The sequence below is a fragment of the Gobio gobio genome, assembly GCF_949357685.1.
Source record: "Gobio gobio genome assembly, chromosome: 11".
Classification (NCBI taxonomy): domain Eukaryota; kingdom Metazoa; phylum Chordata; class Actinopteri; order Cypriniformes; family Gobionidae; genus Gobio; species Gobio gobio.
This window is the reverse complement of record NC_137104.1, coordinates 27273406-27293716: the sequence shown is the minus strand read 5'-3', so window position 1 is coordinate 27293716 and position 20311 is coordinate 27273406. Positions and strand designations below refer to the sequence as shown.

The following is a 20311-nucleotide window of genomic DNA, read 5'->3' as shown; positions in this document are numbered from 1 at the left end:
TGTATTTGTATATATTATGAATACATACGTTTTCTATTATTATTATTATTACTATTTTAATCTTGTGCTTAAGCCAATAAATGCTTCCCTAAAGTTCCCCCTATGTATTGTGAAGGTTTGTGTTCAGAATTGCAATTTCAAAACCTTTGCATCAAAATCCATATTATGGGATTTTGCGCCATCTAGAGTGCATCATAAGACAGACTTTTACTGATCTCATAAGTTGCCTTAATAAAACCATATATGAATGTAATACAATTCTACAAATTGAAATGTGCATATCAGACGTATGCAAAGTAATAAATGGTCTTTGCCAACCCACCGCGATGCGCAGTTACTACGCTTACATCCGATTGGTTTGTTACTTCAGCGATTTTTCTGTACCGCCGTCTGATTGGCTCAATAGTTTTGCGATGTGTCTACCAGCCAATCAGTGCTCACTTTTTAGAGTTATTTAAAATAACCAGAATGAGGTAAAGATTGACTTCCGTGTTTTTGATTTCGTTTCGGTGTTTTCTCCGTCATCATGGGTGCGTGTATGGCCTTGTGTTCGCTGGCGAGCTGTGTAAGTCTAAAATATTGTTGTAAAATCGAATACTTTTTTCCCTCACTTTTTATGTTGTCAAACTTTAACGGGTAAAGTCAGCAACGCATTTTCCAAACATTCGAAACTGTCTTCTTCTTAGAGGAGTTTTAGAGGCTGTCTCCTTGTTTTGTTTACTATAAAGTTGTAAGAAAACGTAAATAAATGGCTGGATATGTGCATATTGCTGACAATGTCTACCTATCCAGCCATTTTTTAATGATTTCTCAATTTTATAAACTATGTTTAACTTTTCTTCACGAGCTTTTCACGCGCATTTGATTTTACAAGTTCCTTTTTAGACTGAACATTCCCGTTTTACCAGTACAGTTTGATATAAATGTTTAACACACAGGCCCAAGCTACTCATATAGTTGACAAAGTATTGTTGGTTGTTCCCCCTGTATGACTTGGAAATGCCTGTATTTGCTGTACTGAGTGAGTGAGTTGTCTTGTCTTGTAGGCGTCCTGTCTATGCGGCTCTGCGCCATGTCTTTTATCAGGATGTTGCCCTTCTTCATACAACTCCACTGTGACCCGCATGGCCTTCTCCTTTTTTCTGCTGCTGGGCACTATAGTGTCCATCATCATGATCCTGCCAGGCATGGAAACACAGCTGAAAAAGGTACACAGACCGCTGGTGTCGTTCACGAGGATGCAAAGTTTGAATCTGGCCAGTGTTCTGTCCTGGTCCCATTTCCTTTCTCTGCATTCCAGTTTAAAAAAAATGACAAAATATAGACCAGTGTCAGGCGTTGTTTTTAGTAAAGGGCAATATTTGCCCAATACAATTTTAATCTAAGACCACATTGAAGATTTCTTCATTTAAGCACAGAAATAAACACAAATCTGTATGTTTGTATTTTCATATGTTTAAAAAAAATAATAATAATTTTTTCTGATTCTGAAGCTTTCGAGAGGCAGCTGAGACATTCTGTTGGCAGTATTACTTTTTTGTGTGTTATATTAAAAAAAAAAATTGAAGCCTAAAAAAGTGCACCAATCCATTGTAAATGTACTCCACATGGCTCCGGGGGTTCTGAAATGCATCGATGGGGTTTTGTAAGAAAAATGTGACCCGGGACCACAAAACCAGTCATAAGGGTCATTTTTTTAAAAATATAAATAAGCTTTCCATTGATGTATGGTTTGTTAGGAGTGGATAATATTTGGCCGAGATACAACTATTTGAAAATCTTGAATCTGAGGGTCCAAAAAAATCTAAATATTGAGAAAATCGCCTTTAAAGTTGTCCAAATGAAGTCCTTAGCAATGCATATTACTACTAATAATACATTTTGTATATATTTACGGTAGGACATTTACAAAATATCTTCATGCAACATGATCTTTCCTTAATATCCTAATTATTTTTGACATAAAAGAAAAATCGATCATTTTGACCCATGCAATGTATTGTTGGCTATTGCCACAAATATACCCATGCGACTTATGACTGGTTTTGTGGTCCAGATATCACAAATATCCATATTTAAAACTTTATAAAGTAAAATTATAAACGGCCTCAGTATTCAACTTGCAAAGAAAGTGTAACGCCTCTCGCATTTCAGAATGCTTACGCTATATCCACCGTCATACGTCACGCCAGTTACACTTTTTCCTTAAGTCAAATAAAAAAAAATGTGGGCTGCCATTTACTGCCGTTATAATGCTTAGATAAGCCAGGACATTTTTTAATAGAACTCCGATTGTATTCGTCTGAAAGAAGAATGTCACCTAGGATTTTTCATTTTTTTTCTTATTTTCATTTTTGGGTGAACTATGCCTTTAACTTCAGATTAAAAAAAAAAAAAAATTTAAACACACCCATAGTATGTTAGTAAGATGTTAAAAGACATTCAGGATGTGATAGATATTATATTCTTTGATCCCTGTGTAAAACTGCAGACTTTTTTGGTGAATTTATCAACAGATTCCTGGTTTTTGTGAAGGAGGCTCTTCTATACCCGGAATTGAAGGGAAGGTGAACTGTGAGATCATTGTTGGTTATAAATCGGTCTACAGGATGTGCTTTGCCATGGCCTGTTTCTTCTTCCTCTTCTCCATCATCATGATCCGTGTGAGAAGCAGCAAGGATCCACGAGCTGCAATTCAAAATGGGTATGTTTGCTGTTCCACCTGGCATTCTCATAAAATCTTTACTAACTAAAATCTTTTCACTAACAAGTGTTGCCCTCTGCTGTTGAAAGCTGGGTTTTTCAATGTACGGAAACTTCCTTTTTGCACAATATTGTTTGTTTAGGAAGCCTTACGTAATGCCCCATGCCAATGTGACTGCATTTTTTTTCAGCTTCTGGTTTTTCAAGTTCTTGATTCTCGTCGCTCTTACTGTGGGAGCTTTCTTCATCCCAGATGGAACATTCAACACAGGTACATAAGCTAATAAATAAGCAAAAAGGACTAAAACTAATAATAGTTCAGTAATTGCATGAAAAAAAGGTTGTTGTTTTAAATATCTTTTTGTTATGGTAATTTTCACACATATATTTCCACTCATTAAAAGTTATGGTAAATTGCCAGTGTGGTCTTTGTGTGGCTATTCTATTAAAGGGATAGTTCACCCAAAAATGAAACACAAAATATATTTTGAAGAATGCCAGTAACTAAACAGTTCCATACTATGAAAGTCAATGGGACCCATCAACTGTTTGATTACCCATATTCTTCAAAAATTATTGTGCTGAGCAGAAGAAAGAAATTCATACAGATTTGGAACAACTTGAGGATGAGTAAAATGATGGCACAATTTTAATTTTTGGGTTAACTATCCCTTTAAGGATAAATCACTCTTTATTGACATTCACAGCTACCACAGCTAGGGTTTTTTTTCAGTGCTCCATAGTTCCCAGGGGTAATAGCAGTTTCTCATGTAAAACAGATGGGAATCTAAGCATTTGATAGATTTGTGCCTGATAGATACCCATGTGACTATATCACATTTTAAACACTAATGCTTCCTGGTACATCACAGACAATAATGAATGATCACCTTCTAATCTAATGTTGCACTTTTGGTTATGTTTGTGTAATCCCTCTGTCATTAAAAACTTTCAGGGAATAATATGACTGTGATTTTTATACTCCAAGTCAGTGTTTGGTAATTAATTATAATCATACATTTTTTATTTTGTATTTTATAATGTTCTCTGAGGTCCACTTATAATGTTCTCAATATTTTTAACTCTTTAAGACCTACTAAACCTGGCCCGCGCTCCCATTTGCGTGTTTCTGTTTAGGAGCCAATAGAAACTGAAACCAAATGGGTAGCACAATAATTATTTTTGCATACAAAATCAGAGACGTTCCACTTTCAGTTCAAGCCTCCAACATGCACCTGTTGCGTTGTTTTCAACCTCTAATGAGTCTGCACAAATTGCGTAAAATGCGCACAGGCACTAACTAAAAACAAATATGTAGATTTCACGTGGCGTTTTTGCTCACACGTCATGAAACATGCACGGATTGTAGAAAATTGCACATCATTATTTACAGCAGATTCTCATGAAATAGAAAGAAGCCCAAAATCATAACATAATCCATTGCAGAGATCACGAGATATTCCTCATGGAAGAACAATTTTAAAAATGCCCTTTATGGGGTGTCAAGGGTGAAACAAAAAGGCTACCTTGGTTCTAAATGCTGTAACTTTTGAGTGCTTTATGCTATCACCCCAAAATTTGATCCAGAAAGAAATGCACTTTTTCATAAGAAATAAATATCCCACCTTTAATATTTGAGCATATTTACAGTACAAACCTTATCAGCGAACTATCTATGAGGGCAAAAAAGGAAAGCAAAATAATAGTTAATTAATTGTAATAGAGGAAAAATGTTCAATTAATCGAGATTTTGATTTTAGGTCAAATCGTTCCAGCCCTATTTAGGACCCACATTAATATTAGAAAAGCTTTCTAGCACTGGAGAGAACTAAGCGAGAAGACCTGAAAATGACGCTGAGGTCACGTTGTTTCTGCTCCATGCGTGAGTAACATTGGTTTTGAGTGTGTGCTGCTGCTGACTATCAACAAACTCTTGCTAGTATAAATCTTGTCGGTTAATGATTCCGGTTGTCGGGAAACTACCCCGAAAGGAACATCCCTAGCTGACAGGATTACTTGTAACCGGAATTATGAAGGAGTTTGTCGCTCATTCTTATAGGCTATTCATTGTTAATCCATTTTGATAAAGTGAAAAATGTATACATTGTTATTTGCTGTGTCATGTTTTATACAACAATGAAAAGTGTTGTAATGTCTTCAGGGCTTGACATTAACACCCGCCTGCCCGCCAAATGCTGGTAGATTTCAGCTGTGGCGGGTAAGGCAGCCACTCCCACTAGTCACTTTGGCGGGTTGAATATAATTTCAGCCTCCAGCCAAATGAAATGCCAAGACCGTACATTTTTTTTAATGTTAGGATAACAAGGATTGCAATGCGGAAACAGTTTTTCCACAACATGGCACTTTAAAATGTATTGTACTCGTCTGGAGTAATCTTGGTTTGCGTCTCTTATTTACTATTACATGACGTGCAAATCAGTGGGCGCGTCTAAAGAAGCATTGATGTAGAAGTAGGCGTCGATCTTCTGCAATAGGCGGTCTGTCCAAAATCCAAAACGATTCGTTTTGGCAGCTTTGTTTCAGTAAAAGCTGTTTAAAAGCTGACTAACAAGTAAGTTTTGAGTTTTGAAACTTATATATTTATAGTACACTGACCTCTTATATGTCAAAAGATCAAAGAAAAAAAGTATTTCTCAATTCATGACCCCTTTAAAAAGTCTACTAGTTATGCTTAGCTGTAAAATATTTCTTTAAATAAAAATTGCTCTTTGTGAGTGCAATCTCTATAAAATAAGTCTCTTCAAGTTGTCATGAACGGCTTGTAATATCATGCCAGTTCATTGGGTCAAAAGGAATGGATGTAAAACTTAAATGTTGTTCATTGCAGTGTGGTACTACTTTGGTGTGGTTGGATCCTTCATCTTCATTCTGATTCAGCTCATTCTGCTGGTGGATTTTGCTCACAACTGGAACCAAAATTGGGTGGAGAATGCTGAGAACGGGAACCGTAAATGCTGGTATGCAGGTATGTTCAGCAACATTGTTTCTGCATGACTAAGCTTTAAAACTGATAAAGGTAAAAGCTGAAAGCAGGTGAAATCATAAAGTCGTAAACATTAAAAGCTATCTTTAATCTAAGCCTCAACCTCCTCAAACTATGATGATGCATTTCCACAGTTACTAACATTAGAAATCTAGGAATTTTCTTTTATTTTAGATTTTCATTTTGATGTGATTTATAGCACTATACTTCGTGTTATATTTCTTTGGCATTAAATTACAGAAAACTAGTTAACGCTGCAACATGAGTGTTTCTAATACAACGGCTGAGGAAGCAAATAAATCTTGCTACTTTGTTCCTCTTTTTTAAAGTCATAGAAATGCTATCATCGTTTATGTCTTTTGCTATTTTATTAAATGGGAATGCAAAACGTATATTTGTTGTAGTTTCCGTTCGCCGTATTGAGGTTTAACCAACTATGACGACTTCCGCTTCGAAGAACCCCAGAAATGTAAATATTGACAGGTGTGTGTGTGTGTGTGTTTTCTCCTCAGCCCTGCTCTCTTTCACATTAGTGCACTATATCTGTGCCTTTGCTGCCGTGGTTTTGTTCTATGTGTTCTTCACACAGCCGGATGACTGCACAGAACACAAAGTCTTCATCAGCCTCAACCTCATCTTTTGTATCATTGTGTCTGTGGTGGCCATCCTTCCAAAAGTGCAGGTCATTCCCACACTCATTTGATCCATTTGTGCTCATTTTTTGTCTTGCTTTTCTCTCTTTATTACTCTAAAGCCGTGTGTCCACTGCAGCGCCAAGACAACCCTCAAAGCGTTAAAGCTGTTCTGCTTTGGGGTGTGTCTGAAGCGAGTGTGTATAATTTGCCCCCTCTCTCAATACAAAGCCAATATAATGATCACATATTCACTTGATTACTGTTGGCAGGATGCAAAATTGTTTCCGAATGCCCTAAGTCAGGGGTCTCAAACTCGCGGGCCACTTGTGGGATGATATTTTGTGACCCCCTTCTTGACATCAAAGTTTAGTGTTTGTTCTCTGAAAATCACCTTTTGCTGAGTCGTTGCGTGTGCAGCGCTTGCCGCCTCCTTTGTGTGTGTGTGTGTGTGTGTGTGTGTGTGTGTGTGTGGCGGAGAGAGAGAGAGAGAGAGAGAGAGAGAGAGAGAGAGAGAGAGAGAGTTGGCTCGCCCCTCCCTCGTGCAGTATAATTGGTTGACACCACGTGATTGACAGGAACAGACGAACGAAGCTGATCAGACAGTTGAAACGAATGTGGTCTAACAGCACTCGTCAATGTCAAAATGATTGAGATGGCCAATCAAATCAAAGTATCTGGGGTTAACGTTCTCTTTTGGCTCGTGCACACTGCACAGTCTTCACACACAGACGAGCACGTCAATCTATCGCTTAATGCCGTTGCTGAGAGAGACTCTATTCTTTCCGGTGAAATCACAAAACAAAATGCAAACGTGTTCATGGTCTTATTATATACAATCATTGATGAACATCTTTGACTTTAATGAAGAAAAACTACATGAGAGCGGATTAGAACCCGGAACCTTTGACAAAAATTCTACCACCAGACCACTAGGGAATCTGTAAGTAAATTGCGGATCTATGTATTTATTCACTCACTCATGCAAAGAATATCGGGACTAATAATATATTTGACGCAAATTTATGTAAATATTGTTTACAAATAGTCCCAAAAAGAATTTTCCCAACTAGAATTAGACCTAGAATTTCGCTCACTGTTCTGTTTGACCTGGTTACGGCCTTGCTGTGAATTAGTCTATTATTTAAAATAAAAATAAAATCATTAATTATTTCATATTACATGATTTAATTTCTATAGGCTATATTTAGTTCAAATTCAGAGGAACAGTTCGTGTTCAGAAGAAACATTCATGTTGAAGAACTGTTAATAATAAAGATTGAGAAGATTGGATCAGTTGTGCTACTTTTTTTTGAATACTTGATGCGGCCCAGCCTGACCCAGAGTCTACCTCCAGCGGCCCCCAGGTAAAATGAGTTTGCGACCCCTGCCCTAAGTAAAGATACAGTCTCATTTTAATAAACCTTTGTAAACGACGACCGTATAATCACACAAAAGCATCCAAACTACAATATTTAACTTGTGTATAACAACTGCAAAGCACCCACTGTATAAATATGGTTTACGTATAAAAATCCAGCAAAAACTCCAGCCCAGTCTGCATATTTTTAAATGTTTAAAACAGACATCACTTCTTCAAAGATATTTGCTGGCACCTGGCGTTTTGTGCTCCCTTATTTGTATAAAGTTGAGCATTTCTCAACTTTTCGCTGCTCTCGCCCCCTTCTCTCAACACTTTCTCCGGTCCACTGTCAATTTCGCAATCCACTGTGCGAGTGTAAAGCTTAGCTTCCATAGGAATTCATTGTAAACACCCACTTTCGCTTCGCTCTGTCCGCGTCAGTGGACACGTATCATTAGTGAGAATTTTTACATGCAACAAAACATTGTCTGAGATGTGAACATTTGCATTGTATATGTGTTACAGGAAGTCCAGCCGAGCTCTGGTCTGCTCCAGCCATCTCTCATCTCTCTCTACACCATGTATCTCACATGGTCTGCTATGAGCAACAACCCCAGTAAGTCACACAACCAGATCACATGTCCATACTGAAATTAACCTCTTTAATGCTCTTTCACTTTTGTTGATTTTTAATATATATGTTTGGACTGATTTACTAATTAAGTTCCTACTGTATGTTGACCCTTCTCTCTGAAAGAACGTTTCAGAAAAACACTGTCAGATGTTTACATGTACAATTAAAAAGCTGATACATTTTAGACATTTGAGTTTTACATTAAAAAAAGTAAATTAGATGAGAAAATGTAGGTTTGATTTATCAGGTTTGGGTAAACGTTTAATAGAACAATGATCTATGGTGGCTACATAAGTTAAAGTAAAATATGTTTTAAATTATGTCCTATCCAAATTTGTTGTTTGTTTTTCACCTTTATTTACTTTACGCCGTGCTGTTAAACTACCGAATAATGTTCCTAATGAATACCGAATGTTCCTAAACTTTATCTCCATTCCGAAATACCAGATGGCCAGACAATGATTCATATTTTATGTATTGCTAATGTTTTAGTGTCTGGGATGCTGTGAGTCCAGAGACTGTAATGTACACTTTGTTTATAAAAGCTTACCTTAAATGTGTAATAAGAATAAATAGTGCTAATTAACAGCTGTTGAAATTCTCACTTGAAACGAGTGGAGGCTTGGCCCCAGTAATTGTAATCCGTCGATGACTTTTAAATGGATAGAGTGAACAGGAAGCAGTGTGGGAGAGAGAAGCAGACAACAGACTTCTCTAATATAGTTTGTAAAAAAAAATTACATTTCCGTAAAATATGTCTGCTGTTTTGCTAATTAACCCCACAACTTCTCTTTAAAACATCAGCCTCCAAATGTGCAAAATGAATGAGAGAGTCTAGTAGGCCAGCTCAGAGACAAGTGACACATTTCTCACAACACCTATTTCAGTGGTTGTTTGCAGAAACGTCTCGGTTACGTATGTAACCCTCGTTCCCTGAAGGAGGGAACGGAGACGCTATGTCGGAGTACCGACGAATAGGAATCTCGCTCGCGAATAGGAATCTCGCTCGCGAGAGCCAATCTACTTTGAGTGTAACTAAACGAGCCAATGCATATTGGCATGCAATGATTGCACCAGGTGCTCATGCCACGCCGTGCGGGTATAAATGAGACACAGGTGATTGCATCAAATCAGCCTTTTGCTGAGGAGCCGAGTAGGTAGACAGGCACCCCAGCAGGGTACAGAGGACATGGCGACGGGACGTGGCATCTCCGTTCCCTCCTTCAGGGAACGAGGGTTACATACGTAACCGAGACGTTCCCATTCAGTCGGTCACTCTCGACGCCACGTCGGAGTACCGACGAATAGGAATCCCTACCAAAGCGCCATGGCTTCTGCCCCCATCCAGTGCCCTGTGTGAGCCGCCTGAGCTCTCTTACCTGATGAGACGGGGCTCACACCGGGAAGTCCATCACTGCTGTTCCGCATGACCCACTCAGTGATTATTGGATAACACTGGGAAAGCGTGCCCTAGAGAAGGGAACGCTGCGGAGCCCACATCGTACCCCGAAGGAGTTATGTGGAGTACAATGCTGAGCCATAGCCCGCAAGGAGAGAGGGGGCTCAGTCCCACTGCAGGGAAGGCTCTCCCAAGGGAAAGACACGGGCTTCCCGTAGAAGCGATCGTGGAAGAAAATATGGGATCCCCGCAGGGTCACTCATATGGCCCAAGCCCAATACCGGTTCTCAAGGATTCAGCGGCAAGGGGCCTGATTCCAGACGTTCCGCCACGTCCGGCACCGAGGGCGGTGGAGGACTCACAGAGTTTACTTCTGGAGAATATAAGCGCCGTAGCGCAGCAAGCCAACAAGAGCCGGGGCCTCTCAGTGCTTCTACCCGTTTGAGGTGAGAACACAGGAGGAGACCGGCTCTACACATAGGCTATAGAATCTAGCGAACGTGTTGGGTGTCGCCCAGCCCGCAGCTCTACAGATGTCTGACAGCGAGGCGCCACGTGCCAGCGCCCAGGAGGATGCAACACTTCTAGTAGAGTGTGCTCGCACCCTGAGCGGACAGGGCACACCTTGTGCTTGGTAAGCCAAGGTGATGGCATCCACTATCCAGTGGGCCATCCTCTGCTTGGAGACAGCCTTTCCCTTCTGCTGGCCTCCGTGACAGACAAAGAGCTGATCTGAGGTTCTGAAGCTTTGAGTTCTATCCACGTAAACCCGCAGAGCGCGGACGGGACCGAGCAAAGCTAGGGCTGGGTCTGCCTCCTCCGGGGGCAGCGCTTGCAGGTTCACCACCTGGTCCCTGAAGGGAGTGGTAGGAACCTTGGGCACATAGCCAGGCCAGGGTCTCAACACCACGTGGGTATCACCCGGCCCGAACTCTAGGCACGATTCGTCGACCGAAAATGCCTGCAGGTCCCCTACCCTCTTGATGGAGGCCAATGCAGCCAACAGCGAAGTCTTCATTGACAGAATCTTTAGCTCTGCTGACTGCAAAGGCTCAAATGGGGCATTCTGAAGTGCTTGGAGCACCAGAGCAAGATCCCAAGAGGGTATGGAGGGGGGGCGAGGAGGATTTAACCGTCTCGCCCCCCTAAGGAACCTGACGACCAGGTCGTGCTTCCCAACCGTCTTACCTTCTACATGGTCGTGATAGGCGGATATTGCAGCAACATAAACCTTGAGGGTGGAGGGCGACAGCCTACGCTCCAACCCCTGTTGCAGGAAGGAAAGCACAATCGCGATTGAACATCTTCGGGGGTCTTCTCGGCGAGAAGAACACCACTCGACGAACAGGTTCCACTTCAAGGCGTAAGCCTGTCTTGTAGACGGCGCTCGTGCCGAAGTGATGGTGTTAACTACCTCTTGGGGTAAGTCACCTAGAACCTCCGTGTCCCGTCCAGGGGCCAGACATGAAGCTTTCACAGGTCTGGACGCGGGTGCCAAAGGGTGCCCCGTCTCTGAGTCAGAAGGTCCTTCCTCAGAGGAATCGGCCAAGGAGGGGCTGTCGCGAGGAGCATAAGTTCTGGAAACCAGGTCCGGTTGGGCCAGTACGGCACCACCAGCAGGACCTGCTCCTCGTCCTCCCTGACCTTGCACAGAGTCTGTGCAAGTAGGCTCACTGGGGGAAACGCATATTTGCGCAGCTCCTGGGGCCAGCTGTGCGCCAGGGCATCCGTGCCGAGTGTACCCTCGGTCAGCGAATAGAACCACTGGCAGTGGGACATTTCTGGGGAGGCAAACAGGTCGACCTGTGCCACCCCGAACTGTCTCCAAATCAGCTGAACCACCTGGGGGTGGAGTCGCCACTCGCCTGGGAGCGCAGCTCGTGAAAGCTCGTCGGCCACACGGTTGTGCACACCAGGGACATGAATGGCCCGAAGCGACCTCAGACACTTCTGACTCCAGAGGAGGAGATGGCGGGCGAGTTGCGACATGCGACGGGAGCGCAGGCCACGTTGCCACGCCCATCTCGGGACTCGGCCATGTAGCCAATGCTGAAGCGGTCTCATATGAAGCAGGCCGAGCGGTGTTACTGCCGCAGCAGCCGCCATATGCCCCAGGAGCCTCTGAAACTGTTTCAGTGGAACCGCCATCCTGCCTTGAAATGTGTTCAGGCAGCTCAGCATCGACTGGACACGCTCCTCCATGAGGCGCGCTGTCTGTTCGACCGAATCCAACTCCATACCGAGAAAAGAGATCCTCTGCACAGGGGCGAGTTTGCTCTTTTCCCAGTTGACCCGAAGACCCAACTGGCTGAGGTGTCTGAGCACCAGGTCCCTGTGTTCGCACAACTGATCCTTGGACTGTGCTAGAATGAGCCAGTCGTCGAGATAGTTGAGGATGCGAACGCCCTGTTCTCTCATGGGCACAAGGGCCCCCTCCGTGACTTTCGTGAAGACACGGGGGGACAGGGACAGCCCGAAGGGGGGGACAGGGACAGCCCGAAGGGCAGGACTCTGTACTGATATGCTCGACCCTCGAACGCAAAGCGCAGAAACGGCCTGTGTCGAGGAAGAATCGAGACATGAAAGTACGCGTCCTTCAGGTCGATCGCTGCAAACCAATCTTGGGGACGGATGCATTCGAAAATGCGTTTCTGCGTGAGCATCTTGAACGGTAGCTTGTGGAGGCTCCGATTCAGGACTCGCAGGTCCAAGATTGGCCGTAACCCACCGGTCTTCTTGGGTACAATGAAGTACGGGCTGTAGAAGCCGGTCTTCATATCGGCTGGAGGGACCGGCTCTATCGCGTCCTTCGCCAGTAGGACCGCGATCTTCGCACGCAGGACATGGGCATCTGCAGCATTCACCGAGGTGAAGCGGACGCCCTTGACCCTGGGGGGGGCGCCGGGCGAACTGAATCGCATAGCCGAGCCTGATGGTCCGAATGAGCCAGCGAGACGGACTGGGGAGCTCTAGCCAGGCTCGTAGAGACCGTGCAAGCGGGACTATGGGGACCACCGGCGGCAAGGTGGAATGCAGGTACCAGGCTGGGGCGGCTGTCTCGTGGAGGCGGCCCGCAGCGAGGTGAGAGTGTGCTGTGCAACACTTACCTGATTCCACAGGTGGGCAGGATGAACGTGAGGAGGTCGTCCACTGCTACCCGCTGGCGAAGGGGGAGGATGAGTGTGGTCCGGCGTTTGACCGGCCACAACTCTCCGAGCCCCCTGAGGACCCAGAGATGGAGGAAACTGCTCTTTTATTGAAAATTTGGGTACCGCTGGGACTGAGCCCAGCGGCGGAACAGAAACAAAACGGAACACCAGATTCTCCTCCCGGCCCTCCTCCGGGGGATGGAGCGGTGCGGTCACCGTCTCCAGAAGAGCAGTCCTCCCGATCTCCGGGTCGCCCGTCTCAGGGCCGCTTGCCCCTGCCTTTGCCACCACTCTTGGCAGGAGCCTGGACGGGCTGGGCAGCCTGCTTGCGCCCGGCTCCACGACATCGCTTGGGTGGAGGCTGCTGCTGTGACGCGGGAGCGGAGGCAGACGCAGGCGGCCGACCTCGGCGACGAGCAGACTGAGGTGCTGCCGGCGGCGGGGTGGAGACAGCAGCTGACCGCAGTGGCAGGATGTGACTGATGGCCTCAGTCTGCTTCTGTGCGGCCGAGAACTGCTGGGCGAAGTTCTGGACCGCGTCGCCGAAGAGGCCGGTCTGGGAGACGGGGGAGTTAAGGAACCTGATCTTGTCGGTCTCCCTCATGTCTGCCAGACACAGCCAGAGATGGCGTTCCTGGACCACCATAGTGGACATCGCACGACCCACGGCCCGCGCCGTAACCTTCGTCGCACAAAGCGCGAGGTCCGTTGCGGTTCTCAGTTCTTGGAGAACTGCGGGATCGTGACCACCCTCGTGCAGGTTCTTCAGTGCCTGGGCCTGATGAACCTGCAACAACGCCATAGCGTGTAAGGCGGAGCCTGCCTCTCCACAAGCCTGGTAGGCCTTTCCGATCAGATCGGACGAGTACCTACAGGCTCGGGAGGGGAGACACGGGTTCCCCCTGAATGTGGAGTTAGGGCACAGTTGCATAGCAACGGCCCGTTCCACGGGAGGAACCTGCGTGTAACCCTTTGCAGGTCCGCCATCGAGGGTGGTGAGGGAGGAGGATCCACTGGGCCGGTTTCAGGCAGTAAAAGGTGCCGTCCATGACCTAGTGAGCTCCTCGTGCACCTCCGGGAAGAAAGGAACCGGGGTGGGGCGCTGAGAACCAGCACGGGCCACCCCGAGAAACCAATCATCCAACCTTGAAGGTTCGGGACACGGTGGAGGGTTCCACACGAGCCCGATCTTCTCGGCGGCCCTGGAAAGCATGGCCATCATCTCTGGATCTGTATCGGGCACAGCGGATCTTCCCGAAGGAGCCCCCTGCGCCGACACGTCATCTCCAGAGAAGTCTGACCCTCCCTCCGATGCAGCGATGGACATCTGATCATCAGGGGGAGCCCCGAAGGATACGGATGGTGCACATCTCGAGGACGGCCCACCACGTTCCAACGGCAGCTCTACTGGCTGCAGAGTGCGAGAGGGATGAGGGTTCCCCGGGGGTTGGTTCCCTGGGGGAAGCGCGCTCACCGTAACCCTCAAATCACCCGCGCTACTGCCTGAAGTAACCCTCTGTGGAGGGTTAGATCGAGGCAGAGGCACGGGGACTCCACCCCTTGCGAGATGGAGTCTAGACCGCAACTCCGAGATGGTCATGTTCCCGCAGTGAGAACATGAGTCATCCACCAGCGCTGCTTCAGCGTGCTGAACGCCCAAACACGAGATACAGCGCTGGTGACCATCCCTTGGTGACAGGTAACCACCGCATCCAGAAACACACAGATAGAATGTCATCTTGAAAAAGACGCAAGCTCTATCTGTGTTTGCTCTTTCAGAAGGACGCTCTCCTTGGTGCTGAAGCACGCAGGGGGCGGGGTCGCGGCGACACAGTCAGGGGGTGGGTGCAGCCTGACGTGCGCGCTCTCTCACAAGAAGGCGCTCTCTTACCAGCCGTAAGAACGGCTTTTCAGCGCTCTCCACCTAGCGCACCGAACCAGCTGTGAGAACAGCCTTTGTTGTTGCTCTAACAAACAACACAGAGAGATGATCCGAAAACCACGCGACCGCTGCTGTGCCGTCACACCAACACCGACTGAAGAGATCACTTCCGAAAGGCGGCTTCCGTCTTCAGTCAGGACTGCGAAGTAGTGAGTGATATCTGGCGTTACCATCTACCACCCGGCTCCGAAGCAAAAGGTTGATTTGATGCAATCACCTGTGTCTCATTTATACCCGCACGGCGTGGCATGAGCACCTGGTGCAATCATTGCATGCCAATGTGCATTGGCTCGTTTAGTTACACTCGAAGTAGATTGGCTCTCGCGAGCGAGATTCCTATTCGTCGGTACTCCGACATGGCGTCGAGAGTGACCGACTGAATGGGAACTAATTGTATGTACATTTCCATTCAAAAGTTTGGGGTTGGTAAGATTTTTTAAAATGTTTTTGAAAGAAGTCTCTTACTCAGCAAGGCTGCATTTATTTAATCAAAAATACAGTAAAAGCTGTATTATTGTGAAATATTATTTTTATATATTAAAAAAAACCTATTTATTCTTGTGATGACAAAGCGGAATTTTAATTATATTTTCTGCATCATTACTTCAGTCTTCAGTGTCACATGATCCTTCAGAAATCATTCTAATATGATGATTTGCTGCTAAAGAACATTTATTATTATTATCAATGTTAAAAAAAAGTTGTGCTGCACTGCTGCTTAATATGTTTGGAAAAAGGAAACTGTAATACATAATTTTTTCTGGATTCCTTGTTCCTTAAAGTTCAAAAGGACTGTATTTATTTTGAAATCGAAATCTATTGTAACATTATAACCTTAAATGTACTAAATGTTTCTCTGCTTGCTGAATGAAAGCAATCATTTCAGGCAATAAAAGACAATACTGGGCCCAAACCTTTGAACGTTTATATCATTTTCTGATGTTCTCTAAATTATCTGTTTGCAATTAATAATTGTCTCACACTACATGATTCCATTAAAAAAGGAAAAAGATTGCATGCTTAATAAAGCCATACTAGAACAAATGAATTCTCGGAAAGCCATCGGAAAAATTTCGACAGTTGTTTTTTTATAAAAGTGAATGCTGGGAAATAAGACATACACAAACACATGGAGCTGCTTGAATGGAAAAAATGACATAGCTCAGCAACCTCCAGGCCAAATGTAATAGGTTTTATACTGTGGAGCACAGTATGACATATTGTGTAACTGTCCCATTTATTGGCCCTCATCATTAACTCAGAATCATGGCATTATAGCCCAGTTAGCATGTGTAAAATGAATAACAGAATTAGTATCTATTTTACAATGTATTACTGTATGCTATTGTTTCCTCATAAATAAACCTGTATGACACATCTCGTTTTCTCTCTGTGCACAGATCGTAAGTGCAACCCCAGTCTGTTGAGTCTAGTCAATGGCGGGCCGACAGCGCCCACTCCCACCAGTGCCCCCGGTATCCATACACAGTGGTGGGATGCTCAGAGCATTGTGGGTTTGGTCATCTTCCTCCTGTGCACACTGTATGCCAGGTGAGCTTATAACCATCTTCCTTACCACTGCTAGCAACAGACAAGGACTAATTAATACCATTTGTTGAATGAATACCAGTGATGCTGTGCAGTACATCTAATATACAATATTTTTTTTAACCTTTTGATTGTATTCAAAAAAACATCTGTATTGATGTATTTGCTTTGGATTGGCTTAAAAATAATTACAAACAAATTCTAATCAAAGCATGAAAACATCATCTTAATTCCCTCTTGCTCATTACTTTGTCTACTACTCATTAAATGTCTACTGACATTTGTAGGAAATACAATGACCAAATGAAAAGCACATTAAAATCATTGCTATATTCATGATATTTGTTTATTTTACATTACTGCTTAAAGTTTGGTGTTGTTAAGATTTTTTAATGTTCTAAAGAAGTCTCACTAAGGCTGCATTTATTTGACTTTACAGTAATATTATGAAATCTTATTTAATTTGGTAACACTTTAATACACATATTCACTGTTAACTACGACTCTAGGTATTGGGTAGGATTAAGAGATGTAGAATAAGATCATGCAGAATAAGGCATTAATATGTGCTTTATGAGTACTAATAAAGCCAATATCCTAGTAATTAGGCATGCTAATAAGCAAATAGTTGATAGCGATAATTGAACCCTAAAATAAAGTGTTAACTTTAATGTAAACTAGGCAACTGTTTTCTGTTTTAATATCATTTAAAATGTAGTTTATGCCTGAATTTTCATCAGCCATTACTCTAGTTTTCAGTGTCACATGATCCTTCAGAAATCATTTAAATATGCTGATTTGGTGCAGTGTATCAATGTTGAAAACTGATGTGCTGCTTAATATTTTTGTGGAAACCGTGATAATTATTTTATTTTTTTTACAGATTATTTAATGAATAGAAAGTTAAAAAGAACAGTATTTATTTAAAATAGAAAGCTTTTCTAACATTATAAATATTTTTACTCTCTTTACTGTATACTTCTGATCAATTTAATACATCCTAGCTGAATAAAAGAATATATATATATATATATATATATATATATTTATCTTTCTGACCCCAAACTTTTAAATGGCTGTCTATGACAGCATCATATTCAGTATATTGTAAATGTATATTTAAAATATTTTTTTTTGTAACTGAGCCACATTTGACATGTTCTCTTTTTCTAGCATTCGTTCCTCAAACAACAGCCAGGTGAATAAGCTCATGCAGACAGAGGAAGTTCAGGGGCTGGCGAGCACTGATGCCGAGGGCGTCTCTGAGGATGGCGTGAGACGAGCTGTGGACAACGAAGAGGATGCCGTCACCTACAGCTACTCGTTTTTCCATTTCTCTCTCTTACTTGCCTCCCTCTACATCATGATGACCTTGACCAACTGGTATCAGTAAGTGTCTAGAGCAGGGGTATTCACTTAAAGTTCCAAGAGTTCTGGTCTAAATATTTCCTGTATATTTGGAATAGTTATACATTTCCACCTGGGTGCCACACTTAAGTGCCACAGTCGTACTGATGGAAACACATTCACTTTCCATAGTCGCGGACACAATTAGGTTTAGAAAGAACGAGTTTTAACTCAAAAGGTTATGTTATCGTTGTCTGTAGCTTACAGTGGGCAAACGCATCTGTACAGCTGTAACTACAACTACAGCTGTAATCTCATGAGAAATGCGATACCTGGCAAAGGTTAATGTTGATTGAATAGCTTGTGACATCAACTGGATATTTCGTGACCTTTGTTTCCTTGTATGTGATTGGTTTAAACCTTTTCTGTTGCTGCGAGAGTTTTAAAAAAATCGACATTGAAACAGAAAAAATAAACGTCATTTTTTCGCCGCAGCACATTCGCGTTCGGTGTGGAAGCACTCATTACACAAACAGTTGCTCAAAAAATAAAACCATTGCGCAAATTATTCGCGCGTCAAAATCCCGTCCAGTGTGAAACAACTTAATAATGCTAAATGTAGATGAAAAAACGTCTTGTAACAAACCTGGTTTGAACGGTCAGAGTCATATGTATGAATGACAGATTTAAAAAAAACTATATTTGCAGCATTGTTGTTTTCTGCAGTGTTTTAGCGAAGATATCAATCTATTTTACTGCTCACCGTGTTTCTGCTACTGTTTTTAAAATAACAGCGTCATCTGCCGCTCTTAATGTGGCACCTTTAGCATCTTTAGCGGGAGATAGAAACAATGTGCATGGAATGGGAAGGGTTCCAAAAGGGAAAAAAAATCATAACCATAAACGACCCTGAGTGCTTGTGGTGTGAACCGCTCCGTTGTTTTGATGAGTTGCTCACTTTAATCTGTTGAAAAAATGGTGCTACAGTTGTGTCTCGCGGTCTGGTTGGAACAGTCCAGCATTTGAATATGCCTGGTCTAGAGAATCCTAACGCAGCACAACTGTGACCGCCCTTTTTTTTTCCTTTCATTGTGTTCATAGGCATTTCAAAACAGATTCTCAATAATACATTTTTATGGAGAAAATAAATTGGGTGTTTACTTAATTACTGGACATGCCATTTTTTTGTTGAGTTCTGTGTATATGTTTATGTAAAAAAAAATTGGCGATTGAGTGAGATTATTCCATAAATGTTCTGTTCTTTTGTTTAATTTTTTTTTAAAACTTTTTCTCTTTCCTTCTCAGACCTGAAACGGACTACGCAGCCATGAAAACCACTATGCCATCTGTGTGGGTAAAGATCTGTTCGAGTTGGCTGGGACTGGCGCTGTACCTCTGGACTCTTGTGGCTCCGCTAGTCCTGGCCGACCGAGACTTCAGCTAAACGCCTATAAGATTCTACAAGTGGCCTTATACAGAAGTATTGTACCGTATGCTGAGTTCACTTATACAGTACATTACAGAAGTTTTTGTTTCTTAAGTTGTTCTGAGCTCTTGAACTATGCACACTTTAAAAGACACTTTTCATTTACATTTTTGTTGTTACATAATCATAAACCTTTACCAAACCTCTTCAAATGTACTCACAATACACCTCAGAAAGCCTGTCATAGAGCCTGTCATCTTATGTATCACGCTTTCTGTTTTAAAAATGATCTACAATTCTTTGTATACTTCAAATCACATTCTCTGACATTACACACATTTATTTTATTGTTCTTTATATCTGTCTTGGGTACAATTTTGTAACAAATTGCACTACGTTTGATCAAATCAAAGATGAATGTTCAGTGAAAAATGAAGATTGCCTTATACATATAAAGGTTTTGGTGATGCATCTTTTTTTTTCCTAAAGAGCTGTATCCATTTACAGGTTCAAAGCTTTATTTTATGAGCTTTATGATGACACTCCAGACCAAAAAGTTTTTAGTTCTGTTTTGTACTTTTATTCATTCTTATAAAACTGATTATTAAAAGCATGTACACAAGAAGTTACGGTTCTTTAATCCAGTTATTCATAGCCTGCCACTGTAATACAGCAAGTTGTTTCCTCTAGATGGAAGTGTTGTTTTTAAGTACGCTTCCCTTACCCTGAAGAGAGTGTTTATTGAATGGTTCTTTATTGAACAAGTGTCACTTACAACTGTTTATACTCTAGGGTTACGGATTTGAACAAACCTGTACAAGTAATAAGACTAGGGGACTCGTTTTAATAGCAGCTTAAGGAGAGAGCTAGACTGTTTTTGCTACAGACACAAGAGAGCTTTGCGATTACTTTTTAATCAGACTTGCAATTTTCATCTAGCAAATGATAAAATGGTCGAAATCAAAAAAGAAAACCTATAACCTTGAACTGAAGGAGGGACTCGATGGATGACTCAAGGGTGGATTCTTATACTGAATAGTATTTTTTTTTTTTATAATTTTATAGACTATATCTATTGTACTGACATTTCTCTGTCCAGGACGCCTATAAACCGTCAGACTTAAGGTCCGAAATTTTCGTATGCGTTTTTTCCAAGCGGCAACC

At 42.8% G+C, this 20311-nt stretch overlaps 1 protein-coding gene across 1 annotated transcript; it reads left to right on the top strand.

Moving 5' to 3' along the window:
* Positions 1 to 465: 465 nt before the first annotated feature.
* serinc2 (serine incorporator 2) lies at positions 466 to 19775 on the top strand. Its single transcript, XM_079830087.1, has 10 exons — positions 466 to 565; positions 1047 to 1208; positions 2517 to 2704; positions 2895 to 2974; positions 5552 to 5689; positions 6220 to 6389; positions 8228 to 8318; positions 16227 to 16377; positions 17548 to 17763; positions 19027 to 19775. The coding sequence occupies exons 1-10, from the start codon at positions 527 to 529 to the stop codon at positions 19163 to 19165; spliced, it is 1374 nt and encodes a 457-aa protein (XP_079686213.1). The 5' UTR covers positions 466 to 526; the 3' UTR covers positions 19166 to 19775.
* The last annotated feature ends 536 nt before the right edge of the window (positions 19776 to 20311 follow it).